The sequence below is a fragment of the Emydura macquarii genome, unplaced genomic scaffold, assembly GCF_026122565.2.
Source record: "Emydura macquarii macquarii isolate MOO-44397 ecotype Brisbane River unplaced genomic scaffold, CSIRO-AGI_Emac_v2 contig_3287, whole genome shotgun sequence".
Taxonomy (NCBI): domain Eukaryota; kingdom Metazoa; phylum Chordata; order Testudines; family Chelidae; genus Emydura; species Emydura macquarii.
In genome coordinates, this window is record NW_027133424.1 from 5,077,197 (window position 1) to 5,097,781 (window position 20,585).

The 20,585-nt window shown below is 47.7% G+C and overlaps 1 protein-coding gene across 1 annotated transcript; it reads left to right on the top strand.

Moving 5' to 3' along the window:
- Window positions 1-1,222: 1,222 nt before the first annotated feature.
- ALDH9A1 (aldehyde dehydrogenase 9 family member A1) lies at window positions 1,223-20,478 on the top strand. The gene is made up of 12 exons (XM_067532553.1): window positions 1,223-1,351; window positions 1,608-1,806; window positions 4,435-4,580; window positions 5,877-6,006; window positions 8,062-8,196; window positions 8,866-9,062; window positions 10,513-10,653; window positions 12,029-12,217; window positions 14,596-14,683; window positions 16,712-16,853; window positions 17,773-17,885; window positions 18,370-20,478. Exons 2-12 carry the CDS (start codon window positions 1,629-1,631, stop codon window positions 18,462-18,464), a joined length of 1,554 nt encoding a protein of 517 aa, XP_067388654.1. The 5' UTR covers window positions 1,223-1,351; window positions 1,608-1,628; the 3' UTR covers window positions 18,465-20,478.
- Window positions 20,479-20,585: the final 107 nt, after the last annotated feature.

Genomic DNA, 20,585 nt, shown 5'->3' on the forward strand with positions numbered 1-20,585 from the left:
ACACTGTAAATGTTTGCATTACATTCTAGCAGAATACACATAAGTGAAAACAATGAATGCAGCATCCCATTAGTTTTCATGGTTTAAACTCCAGATACATTCTTACATATTTAACAATCACTTTGATCTATACTTATACACAAGTGAATTGGCCTGGCTTCCAGCTTAGAGTTTATCCATTCTCAGCTGATGCTGAGGCTTTGGCCAGAGCTGACACTTGGCTTACCAGCATCCCAGATGTTGTGGGCCAGATCCTTGCTAGTGTGAGTGAGTGTAGCTCCACTGACTTGAAAGACAAAATTCTCCTTAACCATTGAGCATAGGGGTTGTTAATGAGGGGTCCTACTGAACTACCAACATACCCAGTCTCTTCCTCTGTTGTCCACATATCACAGTAACTTTCAAAGAGGGGCCAGTTTTAATGTTTCCTCTGCTAAAATTATGAAATTTAAAAGGAAAAACCTGAACTCAGACCTCATCAATTGTAGGTAAGAAAGTACACGTAGACACTCTTCCACTGCATGCGTTCCTTCAGAAGATATTTCTTAATGCAGCTGAAATCAGAGTTAAGGGTTTGCATCTGAGCAGCATTGTGAGGAACTGAACTGGAGCATTACTGAGCTGGATATGTAGTGTTTGAGGAGTAGGAGGGTTTGGATAGGATTTGTTTGGTAGGGTTTGATTGGGTAGGATTTGTTTGAATAGGGTTTAGGTTGGTTGGGTATGGTTTGGGTAGGATTTGCTTGGGTACAGTTCAGGTTTGATGGATAGGGTTGGTATTTGTTTGGGTGTGGATTGATGAGTAGTGTAGGATAGGTAGGGTTTGCTTGGGTAGGGTTGAGGTGGGTTGGATGGAGAAGGTAAAGTTTGGGTGGGTTTGGGGTGCAGTGTGGGGAGGACTGGCTTGAGCAGGGACTTGGGTTATTTAACAGCCTGCACAACGTGTGGGGTTTCCGGAGGCAGAGCAGGAGCTAAGCTCGCGGGGCAGCAGGGAGAGGGGGCAGATGAAGGGTCGAACTCGCCCCCCCGGGGCGGAATCTGGGTCATCCAGTGAAGGCAACCCCGGCTCTCCCCCTGGCCCAGAGGCCTGGCAGGCAAATCCCGGCCCCGGGAGCGGGGGCAGGAGCTGCAGCAGCGGAAGTGATGACCCCCCCTGAACATGCGCATTGCGCACGCTCGTTCGCTTGCTCAGCGCCAGGCGGTTAACGGAGCTGCTGCTCGCGGGCGCTGGGCGGGGTTACGGAAAGGTTCAGCAGCGGTCCCGGGCCTCCCGTCAGCTGCGGTCCCCCGACTCCTTACTGCCAGCTGCTGGGGGCCTCCGCCCGCGGGGCGTTGGGTTCTTCGCCTGGAGGTCGGCACGCGGGGGCCGTGGGGGATTTCGTCCCTTCCCCCCAGAGCCGGGGGCCCCTCCACAGGGGGCGGTGGGGGATTTCATACCTTCTCCCACTCGCCTGTGCTGGGGTCCCTGCGCCTGGTGGGATTGTGTACCTTTTGTACCTCCCCTGTCGTTCTTCCTCCAGTGCTAGGGCCCCTTCTCCCCCTTTGCGCGGGGTGGTGCTGTGGGGTCTCCGTGATTGACACTTGTCTCTGTTTCTTTTCCCCCACAGCCTGTTCTTGCTGCCCTGCAGATGCTCCTACGGCCCAGCCTGCAGCCCCTTCTGCCTCGACTTGGCTCCTTCCTCTCCTTCACCACTATGAGCAGCACTGGCAACTTCAGTTTGCAGCAGCCACTCAACTATAGGGCTGGGGCCCGAGTTCAGCCTGTGGATGGAAGCCACAGTGAGGAGGTGTATGAGCCAGCTACAGGTAGCTGACTGCTTCTGTGCCACTGGTGGGGCCTGGGATCCTAGAGCCCAGGAGGAGCTGCTGTTTTCTCAGTTGAAATAGCCTGAAGATCTATAACCTGCCGTGCCCCTAAACTGGAGTGGAATGCTAGATAGGCACAGCAGTTGAAATCCCAAACTCCAGTGTGAGGCCCAGCATGTTGCAATGAATGTCTCTAAGAAGTAATTGTCCCTTCAATTTGGGGAGACAGGGTGGGTGAGGTCATATCTCTTATTGGACCAAATTCTGTTGGTGAAAGAGAGAAACTTCCTCACTTACACAGCTTTTCTTTATGGATCCCTTTCAGCAACAGAAATTGATCCAATAAAAGATATTACCTCACCCATCTTGTCTCTCTAATATCTGGGGACCAACATGGCTACAACAACACTGCCTTCAACTTGGGTGATACTTATGTAGCTTGTCTTGACCATAAATATGTAGTTTAACAGGTCCGCTCTTCCATGAGGACTTTTATGGGACAGGAAAAGGAGATTTTATCTGATAATTCCTCTTTCTCCTGAGCCCTTGTTAGTGCAGCAAATATGGCCAAACCCACAGCAGCTGATAAGTGGCCTGGGTTTCCTATTCTGTTGCATCAATGCTGGGGATAGTTGGGTCCCATGTCCTCATGTGGATTGAGCCCAGTGCTCTTTCTTAGTAAACAGAATGGGGCGAAACAGCAAAGGCACTCAGCACATCCTAGATGAGATGAGGTAGACAGGAAAACATGCACTTTTCTCATCTCCCTAGCTTTGTGGGGCACACAGACCTACCTCCCTTTTGTGTAGCCTCTGAATATCCAGCATCACCCTCTGTCCTGCCAGCACTTCCACTCTTCATGTCAATCGCATTCTCTGTGAGAATATCTGTAGATGCTGTGCAATAGCATTAGGAAAAGTGTGAATTTGCCTTAGAACCAGTGTTTGGATTGAATAACTGCCTCTGTTGGAAATTCAGCACTGATATACCAGCCACTAACCCACAGGATAGCTAAGCAGAAGCTTGTGCTTGCATTTCCTATGTGAATATTGCCTTTGGTGCTGCTACTCAAATGCTTGAAGGATTTCAGGTCTTCATGTAGCTGCTTTTCCCTTCTGTCTTGGTCACCCTTCACACTAGTGAATTTTGCCAAGGTTTTCAAAAGTGGATTGTGACTTTAAACTGCCTCAGTTTTAGGATGCCCAGGTTGTGAGACACCTTAAAGAGTTCTGATTTTCCCACGGTGCTGGGCACCCATTCTCTGAAAATCAGATCGCTTTATGGTGTCTCAGGGTGGGCACTCGATCACTAGCCACCCTGGGAAAATCATAGTTCTAGCAGTGGTTTTCAGCCTTTTTTCATTTGCGGACCACTACAAAATTTCAAAGGGATGTGTGGACCCCTTTGGAAAGCTTAGACATTGTCGGACCACAGGTTGAAAACCACCGTTCTAGCAGTTAACACTTGGTGCTAGTAGCATAATGGTCATATTCAGAGGCAGCCTGTTTGTCACTTTACTAGTTTAGCAAATAGCACTTGGGATTGGTGTCAATACCAGAAGCTGGCACAGTCCATACCAATACCAACCTCTGGAGCCAGCCCTGCACCCAATCCATGAGCAGAATACTCATTAACTTCAGTGGAGTATCCATGAAGAACTGGATGGGATCTGGCCCTTAGTGATAGTAAAAATCTCTGCCAGTATCAAATTCTGGTACTGGCAAAGGACCTGTTCAAAATGTATTAAAAATTATAACTGTCTTAAACTGCTGGGATTAAAAGGCTTTTTGGGAGAGGATTTTAGGAGAGGGTGTCATTGGGTTCTTCTTCAAGTGCTTGCTCATGTCCATTCCATGGCATGTCAGCTGTGTGCGCGCCACATGCACTGGTGCCAGAAATTTTTCCCTCATGGTATCTGGAGGGCTGGCTTTAGTGCCCTCTGGGGTCGCATGCATATGTGCTGGTATAAGGGGCACTGTTGGCTCCACTTCCCTCTCAGTTCTTTCTTGCTGTAACTCCAACAGAGGGGAAGGGAGGGTTGGTATGGAATGGACATGAGCAACACATCTCGAAGAACAACAGTTACGAAAGGTCAGTAACCATTCTTTATCCCAAGTCCTACAGAATCAATAGAGAGAGGAGACTTCTTAATCTTGCAGACAAAGACATAACAAGATTCAACGAGTGGAAGTCAAAGTTTGACAAATTCAACCTGGAAATAGGGAGCAAAATTTGAACAGCAAAGTTAACTACCCATTGAAACAGTTTACCACAAGTTGTGGTGGATTCTCCATCACATGAAATCTTTAAACTGAGATTGGATGTCTTTTTAAAAGATGCTATAGTTCAATCACAAGTTATTGGGTTCAATGTAGGAATTACTAGGTGAAATTATTCTGTGGCCTGTCTTATACAGGAGGTCAGACTAGATGATCACAATGATTCCTTATAGCCTTAAAATCTATTAGCATAAATGCAAAAGTTGTTAGAGACAGAATGAACACTTCCTCTGATACTGTAAACCATGAATCACACTGGTGCTACTTCTGTAAACAATTGCAGATAGCGAGGTTATTGGCAAAAATCTCTGAATGCAACCTCTAAAATATGAACCTTCTCTTTTCTTAGGTCGAGTGATAGGCAAGTTTCTCTTCTCTGGGGAGAAGGAGGTAGATCTGGCTGTGCAGAGTGCTAAAGCTGCCTTTAAGATATGGAGCCAAAAATCAGGCATGGAGCGGAGCAGGGTTCTACTGGAGGCTGCCAGGATTATCCGGGTATGTGGTGGAGCTTTTGTCTTGTGTTGGAATGGAGTCATTCTGTCCTTGGTCCTCCTCCTGAGCTGTTCTTTAAACCCTTGACAGCTTGCTTGTGAGGCTGTGCTTGGATCACTAGAAAAGACCACTAATGCAGTAACATTTCTTCAAACTGCATGGGTAACATTCCAAAGTCCTCTTTGGTCAGCACAGATAGTAAATTCTCTTGGGCAGGGCTGGGCCTCCAGTCTCATCAAGTCATTCAAGGCAGTTTTGTCGTTGCATGTGACGCTAGCTCAGTTTTCTGTCTCTTCTCTTCAGAGCCTTTAATGTGTCTGCCTTCCCCCGTCTCTTGGGTCTCTCCTTTCCCAAAGAGTATAAGCCAAATTTCTGCCTGAGCTGAGGTCTCTGGATTGCTTACCCCACTACGGTAGCTTCCGTATCCTTATAGCAAACTTAATTCTGTTTGCAGACATATAAAAATCCATGTAAACTTGCTGGAAGTGAAGCCTCCCAGAGCCTGGAACTTTTGTGCCTGCAGGAAGTAGAGGGCATTATCCCTGTCTCTGTTTGCTTTTGGAACTTAAATTGCATAACTGTTATGCTGCCTTATCTTCACAACTACTAAGGGCTTATCTGCATTTCGCCACAGTAGCACTTAGTGAACATGCCGCCTATGCTGATGGGAGAGCTTCTGTGATGACTGGGATGCTTTAGAAAGGGACTGTTGCTAGGACAAACGAAAGAATACACTGAAAAGTGTACTTGGCAGCATTTCAGGTTTGCCTCTGCTGTATTTTTGGAGGGATTTTTGCTTTTTTTTTCCCCCTTAATTGTACAACTTCTGCTGCTGCCTGACCAGTACAGTGGAATCATAATGCCATGTTCAAGGCAGCAAAGATGAATTATCAATGGAACTTCTTTTTATTTTAAATCCATGGTTCTAGCCTCTTTAGATCCCTTTTGAACTTTTCTTGTCCTCATTATTTTCAGTTCCTCCCAGTTTCAGATCATCTGTGACCTTCCTTAATGTTCTGTTTACTTCCACTTCTCAATCTAAATGATCAATACATGTCAACAAGGATGTTAAGCAAGACTAGATCTGTGGCAGACCCCAGCAGGTCTTCGTTAGACACTTCCCTAAGCCCAGCTCAACACATTGACAACCTGGTAAATGGCAACTGGAAAACATGTCTTGTAGAGAAGATTGGGACATTACTGATGGCAAAGACTGTCTTCAACTGTGTTGGAAAGAAACTAGCTTGCTGTGAGTGGTGCCGCAGTCTGTCTAATGCTGCTCCTGTGCTGCACTTATAGGAACGGAGGGAAGAAATTGCCACCCTGGAAACCATCAATAATGGGAAATCCATCTTCGAAGCCAGAATAGACATTGACACATCTTGGCAGTGCCTGGACTATTATGCAGGTTTAGCGGGAGCTATAGCAGGTGAGAGTTATACTGGTCACTGTAGCCTCATTGCTTTTCCCCAGCTGTGAGTCAGTCAGTGGTATATTTTAATGATCATTTAGTTAGAGGATGATAAAATCTTAGGGCCACTAGAAAGTCCTTGGCTATTTGGAATAAGGTAGAATTTTGGTTTCAGATACCATCCTTCCTATCACATGTATCTCCACACTTTTATAGTGGTGGGTTAGACATGGGGAGCAAATTCTGTCCTGCTTTAAAACCTGTGTGGCTCCATTGACCTCAGCAGGAGTGCCAGAATTTGGCACAGGGAACGCAGTGACCAGGTAAACAGGGCAGCCATTCTGCATGTAGCAAGATTCCTTTATAGTCTAAGGAGACAGATGCTGATTGTGAAGTGGGAAAGGCAACTGGCCACACCTCCAGTGATATCCCTGGCTTCTTTTTGAAAGTGCCTTGGGCCTCTCAGCTTTCACCCAGACAGTGTGCAGACTGGACTCTGGTTTAAACGTCTCTTAAGGATGGTTCTGCTGATAAAAGCTTTATCATAATCTGGGGGTTAGAAGCACTGCTATAAATATAAATGGGTGAGACTGTAGTATAGCAGCTAACAAATGGAAGTTATATTTCTTTTTTTGTCTTTATTCCTTATATTCGGGGACCATATTCACTGTTAACCGGGCCTGAAAGCCCCAGCTGTGATCAGGGCCCCTTGTGCTAGGTGCTGTTTATACACACGTTAGGACTCCCTCTCCCCCCGTCCTTTCAGTTCTTAGTTTGCTGACAGAAGCAGAAGTCCAAAGTCCAGCAGCAGGCAATACGACAGGCTTATTGGGATTTTTTTTTAAGCAAGCATCCATTAGGATCCCCTGGTCCTTTACACCAATGCATCTTCCCCACTACTTCCTGTTTTATCTCAATTTTTCTAATGTATCTTAACCAATCATTCCTTTAACAATATTACAAGATGATTCTTTAATCAATCCTAATATATTGTAATGTAATTCATTAACCAATCATGTACCACCACCTTAACTGATCATACTTAGTTATGCAACAGACAGAAACAATCAAAGAACCAGACAGAAATCATTCAAATAGATAATAGAGAACTGGGTACCTTGAAGACAAAACAATGAGTGTCGATTTTACAACCACAACTGTTGTTAGCATTCTGTCTGGAAAAAGAATTACCTATCAAACCAAGTTTCCTTTAGACATTCTAAAATCTTTCCTTTATCTGGAGGTGTTAGACTGGATCACTGTCTTGTGTGCCACTATGTGACTGCACACTTCCTAGTTTATGGCCGCCACCCCTGCGTCTGAGCCAAAGTACAAGGCCTCAGACTATCGCAGCGAGAGGAGACCTGTGGTTTTGATTCTTTGTTTTGTACCCCTATAACTAGCTTAAATTATAAGAATATACTTATAGAACATGGGCCTTCATAGGCAGGCCTGAATATCTATATTCTATATATTAACAACATAGTGAGAGAGAGTTCCTGCTGTGAAGAATTTACAGCATAAAAAGACAAGACAGACAAAGCGGGGGGATGGAGGGGAAGAGGTGGCTTATCTCCTTTTTCAGATGGAGAAACTGATGCACAGAAAGATATAGTAACTTGACCCAAGTCTCTCTCTCAGTCTGACAGAACTGGAAATTGAACCCAGATCATCTGGGTCCCAGGCCAGTGCCTTAACCACAAGATCTTCCTGCCACTGTTGGCATAATCAAATGCAGCTGGTTTCAGTGGGCTTACAGGCACCCACCTGGGCCAACAGTGAATTTTGTCTCTGTCTGTCCTTTTGCTAGTTTCTCTGGCACTGTTGGGATTTCACTCTCATGTTCACTAAGAGGTGGAGCTGCTCTTTGAGTTGATCTTAAGACCGCTTTGGGCAAACCCCATTTGGTGCTACTGGTCTTGGGGCACTTGCAAACCTGTAGGTGTGGAGGGCTTTGCTAGATCCCATGTGGCAGTGAGTCTGAAGCTGCCTGATAGGACTGGAAGGTGCTTTGCTAGTTTGTGCTCCTCTGACTCCATCTGTTCTCATTCACCTGTATTTATCCCCACCCAGGTCAGCATGTCCAGCTTCCTGGGGGATCCTTTGCTTACACCCGAAGAGAGGCACTTGGGGTATGTGTTGGGATTGGAGCCTGGAACTACCCCTTCCAGATTGCCTGTTGGAAGTCTGCCCCAGCCTTGGCTTGTGGTAATGAGACTTCCTTCTCCCCCCTCCCCCAGTCTGTGTAGATTTCTTTGTGATGTGGGTGATCATGTGGCGAAGGAGAGAGTCAGGGTTAAGCATTCATGCGCTAAGCTGCATTAGTGGATGATGAAGGATCTGTTAGTTTTAGGTCCTTTCCTCAGAGACACTCATTCTGGCAGGGAGGGGAGACCAAGGCAAGGCATAGATGGCAAATAACTCTGTTTCGGGGTGGGAGCATGACAGGGAGGGGGTGCTGCTGTTGCCTCCCACCAAACAGGTAAAAGTTTCAGTGAAAGACTGAGAGATAGGGGAAGGAGCAAAGTCATGGGGCCTGCAAAGCAATGGCCCTGCCCCTCCTTCTGTTAGTTCCAGTAGCAGATGCCATACTAGTACATTCCTGCTGCTGTGTGCCTTCAGTTGTTTGCCCCCCTTTGTGTGCCCTTATTTAATCAGTTACTTAGACTATTACATTTGTAAATGCTGTTTCTGCCTGTTGGGATCCAAAGGGACAAAACTGCCAGTTGCTCTCCTGTTTTAAATCTCTGCAAAATCCATCGTCCTACTGGAGGGTGAGATGTTTGAACATGCAATCCCTCCCATCTCCCTGTCCCCAGTGCCTCTGAGGTTTTAACACCCCCTCTCCTGTCCTGCCTTTGTGTTGGATTTGCATAGGTAATGCCATGATCTACAAGCCATCTCCCCTCACCCCCATCTCCGCGGTGATGCTGGCAGAGATCTTCACCCAGGCTGGCGTGCCCAATGGGCTATTCTGTGTGGTGCAAGGTGGAGCTGCCACAGGTCAGTTTCTGTGCCAGCACCGGGATGTGGCCAAGGTCTCTTTCACAGGAAGCGTGCCAACTGGGATCAAGGTAAAGACCCCTTTGTGCTGGGGAGGGCAAGGGGCTTCTCATTATGGCACTAATGCCAGAGGACATGCTGCAGAGGCAAAGCCTCCCACAAGCCTGTGTACAAGCAGCCTGCCCTAGACAATGGCTGGGCACATGGGGCATGACTTGCAGCTATTCAGAACTGTCAGATAAAAGGCTTTACTTATGCTATAGGGATCTGTGTGGAGTACTAGAGGTGGGGGGTGGCCTTGAGGGCTGCCTCTGCTCTAGAGAAGAGCTATTAACCTGATCAAAACCCTGGGGAGTCTTGGCTCTGAGAGAGAGTTAAACTTTTCAGCCTGGTAAAGTGGGTTCTCTGGCGGGGAAGAAATACAGGTACCCAATGGGTAAACTTTGGTCAGGATGTGTTTGAGCTATGCAGCAACAGAACATACAAGAACTGGAAACTAATATGTTCCCCTTCAATCATCCCAAACTCAGGTTAAATCAATATGCAGAGACCCCTTTTTTCTTAGCGGGAAGAAGGGTAGTAATTACGGTTAATAATTTTCTACCCCACATTACTGGACAGCTGCTTACCTAGCAGTGGTATCATGGGGAATAAACAGGAATAAGCCCTGACCTACAGCAAATTATGCTCATGTACATGCAGCCAGACAGTGAACACTTGGGAGCTGGAAAAAATTTATCCTGGGGCCGTGTTAGCTTGGAACTCAAGGGCTTTCCTACTGGAACATCTGAAAGGGATCCTCCATTAGTATGGGATACTAACTGATCCTGTCTGTTTCCTGTGGTGGGGCTGGGGATATTACTCATTCCCCTCAGTTTGTAGTTGCTGCCTTTTCAGAGTACTCCCCTCCTACCCCGTGCAATCCCTGGCAGAGTTTCTCTGCTGAGAAACCAGGGCCCTTTTCCATTCCCTGAGGCAGGGGAGGCCTCTAAAAGAGTTTATAAGATCTGCAGGACAGAGTAGCATAGCACAGACTGGGTCACTCTGCTTCTGGAATGGTAGATATTTTCACAGACACACACATCATCTGCTAGTCTAGGTGATGCCCACTCTGTGCAGCTTTGGCTGGTGCTGTGTGTCTGCATCCTTGCACTCAATTAGTCTATAACATATTAAAATTGATACACCCTTAAAACTGTACATTTTCAACATGCACAGTTCTTTGGCTTTCAACTACCATTGTAATCATTGTCTGTCGTGTCCATCACAGTGCAGCAGCCTGGGAACACTTCTTAGTGCCCCACCCTACTAAAAAAAAAAAGGCAGTCCCCAACTTTCTGCATGTGACTTGCTTCTGTTGTTGCAAAGGGCGCGTGTATGAGCAGGGGTGAACTTTCCCTCTCACCCCCTTCTCTAGAGTGGGGGGGCATATATTTGTGGTCTCCTGTGGCCCTTCTGTACCTGGTTGGGCCCTCATGGACACCCCCACCAGCCTGTCCCTTCTGTCTTTGTTTGTATTAGATCATGGAGATGTCAGCCAAAGGGATCAAACCAGTCACCCTGGAGCTGGGGGGCAAATCCCCCCTCATCATATTCTCTGACAGCATCCTGGAGAATGCCGTGAATGGAGCCCTGATGGCCAACTTCCTCACGCAGGGCGAGGTCCGCAGGTCCAAGGGGATGTGAATGCTACCCGCTTACTACCCTATTGGCGGGAGGGCAGCAAGACTGTTCTTGAGGTTGAGGGGGCACATCATGTCTCCCTCCCCTTCCCTCCTCCAGACTCACTGACACTACAACGATGGATGTCCTAAAACACTCAAGTTACATTCCCCCTCCTTGTACACGATAGGAGAACTACCACATGATGGAACCTGTTTATGAAGTCTCTTCGGTGGCTTGGGGAAGGGCACACACTAGAGCACTGCGTGGGACTAATGTAGAGTCCTGTAATGGGACTGCGGTCCCACAGGAGCTGCTGCCATAACAGGGAGAACGGCACACGTCCTGGGTTCTGCCTCTAGTGAGAGTCATGATAGAGGACAAAACTGGGGTTCGAGTGCCTACTCTCTGTGCCACCTTGAGCTCCTTCCTCCCTTGTCCCAGGAGGTAGTGTCATTCTCTGGAGTGGAGGTGGTGTCTCCAGGAGCATCTCTTCAGGGGCTGGTACCTTACACAAATCAACTATTCCTGCACTTAGGTCTTGGGAATCAAATCCGCAGCACAGAGATCAGAATGTCTGACTCTGCCTCCCCACTGCGGCCTCTTTGGATTCCGTTACTGACTAGATCAGCTGCTGTGAGTCTTCAGCAGTGTGGGGCATTCCTCTCTGGCTTACTGATAATGCTTCCACCCCCATGCCAGTCTGCGAGGTTTTTACTCCTCTGTGGGTGCTTTGAGGTTTTCTGTAACATCTATCACCACAATAACTAAATGCTTAAGTGTCCCTTTGGGGCACCTTTGGAGTTGGAGGAGCCAGCTCTGATTATCCTCTGCTGGTGGCTGTATATATTTTCACCACTTAGTGGCACCGAGACCACTAAAATACTGGTGTGTGATGTGTTTTGTGGTGAGGGAGTCAACAGCCGACCCCTTTGCCGTTATTGCCTCTGGGGATGGACTGAGCTGCATAAGGCAGCTCACTTGTGTATCATGTCCAAACAGCTCCCGAGTTGGGAAGGAAGGATCCAGGGCTGTTTTGAGCTCCTCTCTAATCAATCAGACTGCCATGCAAACAGCAATCATGCTGGTGGCCTATATGGAGCTGGTGATGCAGGGAAAGGAGTTTGAATCCTTCAGCTCACTCCCAATATGTTTGAGGAAAGATAGATAAGTGGTTAAACTTGGTAGTTACATTGATCACTTAGTAGCCACTTGAGGCCAAATCTCTGTGAGGTAGTGTAAGTGAAACATGAGGGTGGTGCATGTGCTGCTTCAGTGGGTTGGATGGGGAGCCCTGTGGGGACCATAGTGTGTTATATACCTCTCCTCCTCCTAAAGAGCCTTGCTTAAGATATTGCTGATTCTGATGGCCCAGGTTTGCTGCAATGGCACTCGAGTGTTTGTGCAGAGGGAGATCCTGGAGGCCTTCACGAAGGAAGTGGTGAAACGCACCCAGAAGATTAAAATTGGAGACCCACTTCTGGAAGACACGAGGATGGGGGCCCTCATCAGCCGCTCCCACCTGGAGCGAGTCCTGGGGTTCATTACGCAGGCGAAGGAGCAGGTGAGAGCATCCAGCTTCCTTGGATTTGTGGGAGCTTGCTGGAAAGAGTCACATATGCTGGGGAATGGACCTTCCTCTGCTGCTAGTTTAATAGATAGACAGCATGTATTCTCTCTCCTCCCTTTGTGGGGTGATGTGAATTACACATGCCAAGAGGGTACATGCACTAGGGACCCCTGGATTAAAACTTACACAGTACACAGCAGCTTGATGTTTAATCAGAGTGGTAGGATATCATACCATACAGATATTAGTGTCTCAGCACGGCTATGGCATCATGGGATAGATTGCCACCTCTGCTTTATATGTTACAATATGGGCTAACATGTGGCTCTCTTGATCTATTTATGGGGAATATTTGAATACTCTAGAATCTCAGCTTTCATTTAAAAACACAGTTGTAGGCCTTGTTTGCAGAGAGACCCTTCCAGACTTAACCCAAGTGTAACCAGTGAAGTGATGTATGCCTGGGTCTGCAGGAAGCCTGGGTACAGTAACTTTGACACCCGGGAACTTCCAAACCCTTCTAATGTCTTTGGTCTAGCTATGCTAAAGCCTAATAATCGTTCATATCTCAGCACTAGCTATTTAATTGTGAATGATTTTAGCAGCAGGAATAGGTAAGGGGACTGGGTTGAACCCTGGAGGAGTAGAATTGGAGGTGGTGCAGAGGGATGAAAGGAGAGGAGAGACGGAGGAAGAGAAACAGAAAGGAGAAAGGGGAGGGCAGAGAAACAAATGACAGAAGTAGGGGTCATCCTGAAGTTCAGCAGGAAAATGTTCTTCACATGATACTAAGGGATTGACTGTGTAATGAACAACTAAGGGCCAGATCCTTAAGTGGTGTAAACTGGCATAGCTCCACTGGTGCAATGCTGATTTGGGCTGGCCCAAACTGACTACATACTGGCCAGATTCCACCCTTGATCTTTGTGCAAACTTCCCATTGATTCCAGTTGGAGCTGTGCCATTCATTGGTTGAGGGGGGAAAATGTTGTCCTGAACTTCGGTCCTGGCTCTCTCCCCAGAATGAGTCTGACAGGCCTGGTTTAAAGTTTAACTGCAGAGCTCTTTGTTTAACACGCCAGGCCAGTAACAGATCACCTGGACAGATTCGAATTACAGCTTACTGGGCTCTTCAAACCAAGCAGTGGGAAATGCATTCTTCCAGCCACAGGCCAAGTCTATGGCTCTGCATTACCCTTTCTGACATACTAACAAGGAACTGCAGCTCCTGGCTCCACCAGGCATGTTAGCAATATCCCTACCTGTAACAGGAGAATGGCAGAGCCCTGAATTTTGGGCTCTGGCCAGCTCTTAATACAAACAGCTGAAAATGGGCTTCTCCTTTGTCTACTTGTTGCTGCACCTGGGAGGCTTTTGTTTGTGGCCTGAGGAGCAGCAGGTGCTGTCCGTTCAGGCTCTGAGTGGCTCTAAACTCAAGGGTTTTCCATTCTTAGCTGATAACAGACACGGGCCAGGGAAAACGTGCAAGCCTGTTAATAGGTCCCAGCATGATTTATTCCAGAGTCTCTGCTGTCCCCAGTGACAGCCTGGTCATGGTGGTGGTATGCTGCAGTTACCACTTGATGGACTAGGCACTAGGGCAGATTGCCCTCTGCAGACATCTGCTATAACCCTTTCCTTTCCAGTCAAAGCACTTATTGCTGGATGATATGTGCTCTAAAAAATGAGAGCAAGGTCAAGCCAAGGGCAGCAGTGGGTATGCCATGTGACTATCTAATTTCCATGGAGGAGTAATCTTTCTGCTGCCTGCAGTGATGCTGGTAGAATAGAGCAGACCACTTGCTCTTCTGGGTGGGGTGAACATTCCCATAATGTATCCGTCCAGTCACATGCTGCTCAGGCCTGGAGGCATCTTGAGTACGTATTGAAGTTCTTGGAGGAGCCTGGGGGGGAAATGCCAGATCTGCTGAAGGCGAGGGAACCAAAGTACCTTTGGGAATACAGCCTGACTTTCCCAAACAAGTGGCACAAACTGCTGCTGTTCTGTACTTTGTGGGCATGAAGGAAAGGAGGGAGGGAGGCTTCCTGATCTTGGGGAATTGGCTAATCCTGTCACTGAGAACTGCCTGGTCTGGTCTCCTTATACTCACAGCACGACAACTCCTGCTCTCTTAGCCTCCCAAACAGTCCAGGGGCTTTGCTGTGCAGCTGTCTTTGAAGCTGATTTGACTGTTGCCACTGCATCAAGCCCCCAGACTTGTGGAATCCATCATTCCTGTGACTAGCCAGCTTCATTCACCTTAAGCCTCTTCTAAGGCTGCAGCTGTGGCTGCTGCTGGCCAACAGGCACGTCAGGGCAGTATGCTGGCACTCGGACATGCTGTGTACCTTCTGGTTTGGCTCACTTTCAGGGGGTGAAGGTGCTGTGTGGTGGGGACCTGTATGTTCCGGATGACTCCAAGCTGAAGAATGGCTACTACATGCGACCCTGCGTGCTAGGTATGATTCCTCTTCAGCTCAGTGGAGCTGTCTTACATGCGTAGGGTAAAGCTAACCATTCCTGAGCTCAGTGAGACCCTCTGCCTAAAGTGAAGCCCATGAAAGGTGTAACCCTTCTCAGATAGTGTGTATGGTTCAGACAGCTGGACTCAATGCACAGTACTCTAAAGGCATAGGAACATACTGAATAAGATCAGTGATGTGTAATGTCTATGGCCGTGTCCAGAATCCAATGCTTCAGAGGAAGGTGTATTAATACCCCGAGGATGGACAACTGAGACAACTGGTCCAAAGAGGTGAAAATTTCTTCCTAATCCTGGGTAGTTAGTGCTTGCTCTGTGCCCTGAGACATATACGTTGATATCCATTTAAGAAGCTTTTTCCATGTGGTTTGACTGTAGATGTTCAAGGAGAATTAGCTTTTTTAACCTTACTAAGCTCTTGATTGCCTCATCTAGTGGCAGTGGGTTCCCCAGGCTTATCATCATTGCTTTATTTTTAAAAAAAACCATTTTCTTTCATCACTTTTAAATTTGGGAGTTTCCTTGTATGTGAGAAAGGAGTGCCCGGTCTAACTTCTCTAAACTGTTTGTTGTTTGATGCACCTCTTGTCATATCCCCTCTTGTAAACTGAATAGTCTCAATCTTCTCAGTTTCTCTGGGCCTCTAATACTTTTAGATCTTTCCTACCCTGGCTATTTTGCAAAGGGGTGACCAGAACTGACTATGGTATTCAAGGGCAGACTTTTTATACAGTGTAGCAATATTGCCTTATTTTCTTATGCTTCCTAACCCTCCAACGCTGCTGTGCAGTCAGCAGAGGTCTTTGAGCTGTCCACAACAATGCCTAGGTCCCTTTCTGGAGTTCATTTAGAGACCAGGAAGGATTATGAGAAATTCAAATTGTGTCCCATATTGTGCACTACCTTGCAGCTTGGGGCATTGCTACCTTGCAGTCAGATCCGTGATTGCAGCCTGTGTAGATGTACCCGAGCTAGCTTGAATAAAGTACTAGTGCAGATGCAGCACCATGGGCTAGCGGCAAGAGTTTGTACCCAGGGACACCTGGGGAATGCTTCTACCTGTTACTGCAGCTTTGCTTCTGCTGTTATCCAGGCTAGCTAGATCAAAGCTGGCTTGGGTGTGTCTGTGTGCTGCATGCACACCTATGATTGCAGTGTAGATATACCTTTAGCCCACATTCACTTTCGTCTGCTATCACACTCCAGTTTGCCTAGCTTTGTTCTTTCCTCCTGAAGCTCCTTACAACCAACCCTCTCTAGTTGTGACTAATGTCTCAGCCCCAGGGCTGGAAGACTTGGACACACAGGTAGAGGAATGGAGGGTGGGTAGATCTGAAGGGGAATGGGAGGGAATGGGAGATGTGAAGCAGCAGCCGAGGGCTTTGAATTGTGGGCAGGCAGCCTGCCCGCTTCCTAAATCAGGCAGAGCCAGGATAGAAGTCACACATCAATGCCATGTCTGGATATGATTTTTATGTGTCTTAGGTGTTGGAGGGTCTTATACGCATGGTACAGGCAGAAGATGTGCAAGCTTGCACCTCCTAGTCTGCCAGTACATTCAATCCTGACTTGCAGCACCCTCCTTTGGCCTCACACATAGCTCTGCCTAGCCCTTCAGTCTTGAATTGCAACATTCCCTGCAAGTAGCGCAGATAATGGTTTCAGGTTGCAATGCAAGGCATGTAGGAATACATAGATTCAGGAGCTTTGACAGGATACAGGGACGTGATGGATGGAGAATGGTGGCCTTGACAGAAAAGTGACACAAGTTGTGGGTTGAAGCCCAGTAAAATGACTGGTCAGAGGGATGAGTGTAGAAGTTAGTGCTTGCTCTTCATGTGAGAGGTAGGCTATGCCGCCCCTCCCCCCTTTTTACCCTAAACCCTTCCCAGCTTGGCTTATAGCATCTTCATTGGTACTCTATATCAAGTACTGTTGTGACAGGGCTGGGGTTATGTATACAGAATTCACCTCTCTATACTAGTGTGTGTTGCAACGCTTTCAGGGGACTGCAGAGATGACATGACGTGTGTGAAAGAGGAGATCTTTGGGCCTGTCATGTCTATCCTACCATTTGACACTGAGGAGGAGGTCCTGGAGAGAGCCAATAACACCACCTTTGGGTTGGCAGGTGGTGTCTTTACCAGGTACAGGTGGGGGCAGTGTGCAGTCCTTGAAATGGACTAGGGATAAGGGAAGAATGTTACCAGACTAGAACGCTACGTGCTGGTGGCAATTCTGCTTCATGGATGCTCTCACCTAACAGCCACAGAGAGCAGTAAGATGACTCAGATCAAGCCAGAGCACTGTTATTTGTTATTTGTATTATCATAGCACCTAGGATTCCTAGTCATGGACCAGGACCTCATTGTGTGAGGTGGTGTACACAACTTGGAACAAAAAGACACTTCCTGTTTCTAACTGCTTGCTGGGACTTGTTGTCTCTGCTGCTATTTGTATTCTAGCTAGGACTGGGGTCCCACTGTGCAGACATGGAATAGGAAATGGTCCCTGCCCCTGGGAGTTTGTAACATAAAAGATAAACAAAATGAATCATGCTAGGAATACAGACCTTGTTGTAAATTACAGTCTGTTATCTCCCCCGCCCCAGTTTCACCTTTCATAACAACCTGTCTCCAGCTGCCACTCGATCTCCTTCACAGCTCTGTCTCTCTTCTCTGCCATGGGAAGACACTGCCTCATTTTAGGATGTGCACACACCAACTGTCCAGAGGCAGCTCTTGTCTGCTTCCCCCTCCAGTGGTGGGGGAGAAGACAGCCAGCCCGCCTTCCTGGTTTCCTTGTTCTGACAGCTCTAAACTAAGTTCCACCCTAGGCTTCCTGGCAATTATCTGCTACATCCCTTGGGCAGGCACAGGTTGGGTGCTTCATTTTAGACACTGCCTGTGGACCAGATTCTCATTCACTTCGCGTCAGCACTGCTGCTGGGCATGGGTGAGCAAAGGCTGCCAGTGGGACTTGATGCCCCCCACCTGAGCTGTTTGCAGATGGGGTGGGGAAGCTGGCATGGAATGGAAGGCTCTCAGTAAACTTTTTCTCTTGCAGGGATATCCAGCGGGCTCACAGGGTGGTGGCTGCTCTCCAAGCTGGAATGTGCTTCATTAACAACTATAACATGAGCCCTGTGGAGCTGCCGTTTGGGGGATACAAGATGTCAGGTGAGCAAGGCTCCAGCTCTGCAAAACCTGCTTGGGTTTTCTAAACGGGGTTTCTAAACCTCTCCAGCATATAAGAATAAGGTTGTCACTATTCCTGTGATGGCAGGATCAAGTGGTATTCTCAGAAGCTTGGGAAGCCAAAAGCCATGCAACATCTTGGTCGCTATTCTGAGCAGCCAGCCCTAAATTCCCCAGGGCTGCAGCTAGACACTGAAGGCAAGAAGTTGGTGAGTGGGCTGCAGTGTACCACAGAGAAAGCAAGGGAGGGGAATTTACATGGCCTGCCATGGCTCCTACTTGTATTAGGGAAAACTTGAAATACCATGTCAAGAAGCTAGTGATGCTGCTGTGCCCCCTGCAGGCAGGGTCATCCTTCCTCAAAGGGCCAGAGGGGGTGGTATTTGGCCACATGGCTGGTGACAGAGCGAGTGGCGATGACTGGCATTGCTATCTGACTCTTGGATATGGTGTCTGTCCCTTCTAGGGTTTGGCAGAGAGAACGGCCAGGCAGCGATGGAGTATTACTCGCAGCTGAAAACCGTCTGTGTGGAGATGGGCAGTGTGGAATCTGTGTTCTAATGGCAGGGGCCTCACAGGAGAGCAACAGGCCATCCCACTCACTAAGCAGAGATTTCTACTAGAACTTTTTGATGGCAGTAGCTGGGAGTGCTCAATGTCAGGTGCCAAAGGGGGAAGCCAGGGTGGGGCAGTGTGCTGCAATTCTATTCTTTTGTAGTGGGTGTGGCGGCGGGGAGACAAACTCTTGAGGCTCAAGTTTGTGTCCTATTCTCCACCCTCTGTGTGGGGGCCTAGGACTAAAATTAGATTAAGTGACCTTGATTCATCACAAGCAGCTGTTGCTACTGAAGTAGTTGCTCTGTCTACTGGCACTTATTTAGTGTAACACTTTGACTAAATATGGGGTGGTGCTCCGACAGCTGTGTGCATGGAGAAAAACTGCAGTGATGCTAGAGTCTCTGTAAGCAGGTTTCCTTTGTGCACACTGAACCCTATGACAGCCTTGGTAGGAGCATGACTGACTTTTTCTAGATCAGTAATGCCCTTGCCCAAAACTGCTTCAGCATGGAGAGAGGGGTGTCTGAATACTGGTTGGCCATCTCTATATGCTGACAGAGCCTTGGTTGGTTTGTGCAGTGAAGATCGTATTAAGGGCATCCATCAGCAGCTTTGGAATAGGCTAATGCTCCAGTCCTAGCCCCGCCTACGTTGCTGGTGTAGTGAAAGTTATTTGTTATCCCTCAAGGCACCTACAATTAGGCAAGCTACTCTTATGTACACACACAACTGTTTTATATTCCTTTATTCTAACAATCAGATAAAAGTGCTTGTGGATGGCCTTGGCTGTGAGATCTGCTTATGGAATGGGAGCTGCAGCTCAAAGTGCTGTCTTCTAGTGGGAAAAGACATGGTTATTAGTATTGTAGCATTCAATACAAGGTCACTTGCAGTGCAGTTAAATAAACACTGACAGCTGTTTTGGAGAGGAGCTGAAACTTTCAACTGTGGGGTAGAGGACTAGTGAGTGGGTGATCAGGGAACAAGCAGCAGACAGACTCAAGCTTGTCCAGCTGGGAGTTTAGCAAAGTTAACTTAAGAGTCCCACCTACAACAGAGCTACTGCCTAGATCACTCACTGCATAAAGGATTCAGGGCAACAGGATTTTTAAATCAAGTGCAGTATCAAAAGGGAAAGCCTAGAAGTAGAACTGACATGAGGTGGGTACAGAGAGGCACTGCCAAATGCAAAGCTGCCTCCAGTGGTTCTTTCAGGATGTGGGTTTCTGCTGCTTCTCCAGAAAGGTGGTGATACACTTAATGCTGTTAGCATAGTGTTCAGTGCTAGGATACCAGCACACTAGTGCTGCACTGGCAGCAATGCACCCACACAAGGGACTGAGTGAGGAAGAATTAAATGTGGTGTAGGGCTAGTTTAGCTAGAGCAGAGTAGGCAAAAGCATTACCACAAAGGAGACACAAGGAGCAAAGGGATGAAATTAAGGATAACTGAAGTTCTGGATCTCGTCACCTGCCCAATACTCAACGGTGGCATTTTCCATCTCCTGCTTAAGCTATAGTAGGGAGAAACAGCCACCATTACCTGCCCTAAATAATTCAATATATCCTCCATCTCTGAAATCCCCTTGTCCCCAAGGCACAGCTGCTTTGGCCCTCACCGCCTTCTTCGTTTGCATACCTTGTTTAAAAGTTGCCCTCATCTGCCCGAGATGCAGATTGCTGGGTAAAATAATACAATTGCAAAGACTGCACCACTGGCACTCATGGAACAGCTTCTTGTCTGAGAAAAGGGATCACGGGACGCAAGGGTCTGGGCCAAGGGCAGGAAAAGAACCACCTTTAGAGCAGAGGGGCCTGAGTTTTGTCCCTTATGCTCTTAAGTCCTATAATGCTGCTTGAACTGTGGCCAGCAGGATGAGGTCCTGGGGGTGAGAAGGGGTGGTGACCCTGTTTTTTAACCGGTTCAACTAGCAGTGCCTGCAGCAGAGGCTAAAGTTCAACCCAGAAACCAAGAACTGGGCAGTGATGCTGGAGCACAGCATCTCCCCTTAGATTTGTGTGTAAGACCCTAGAGCAAAAGTACTGTTGGGGCAACATCATTCTCAGCACCAAGAAATGGTCCTTCTGCCTGCAGCTAACTACAGGGGAAAGAAGCAGCATCTT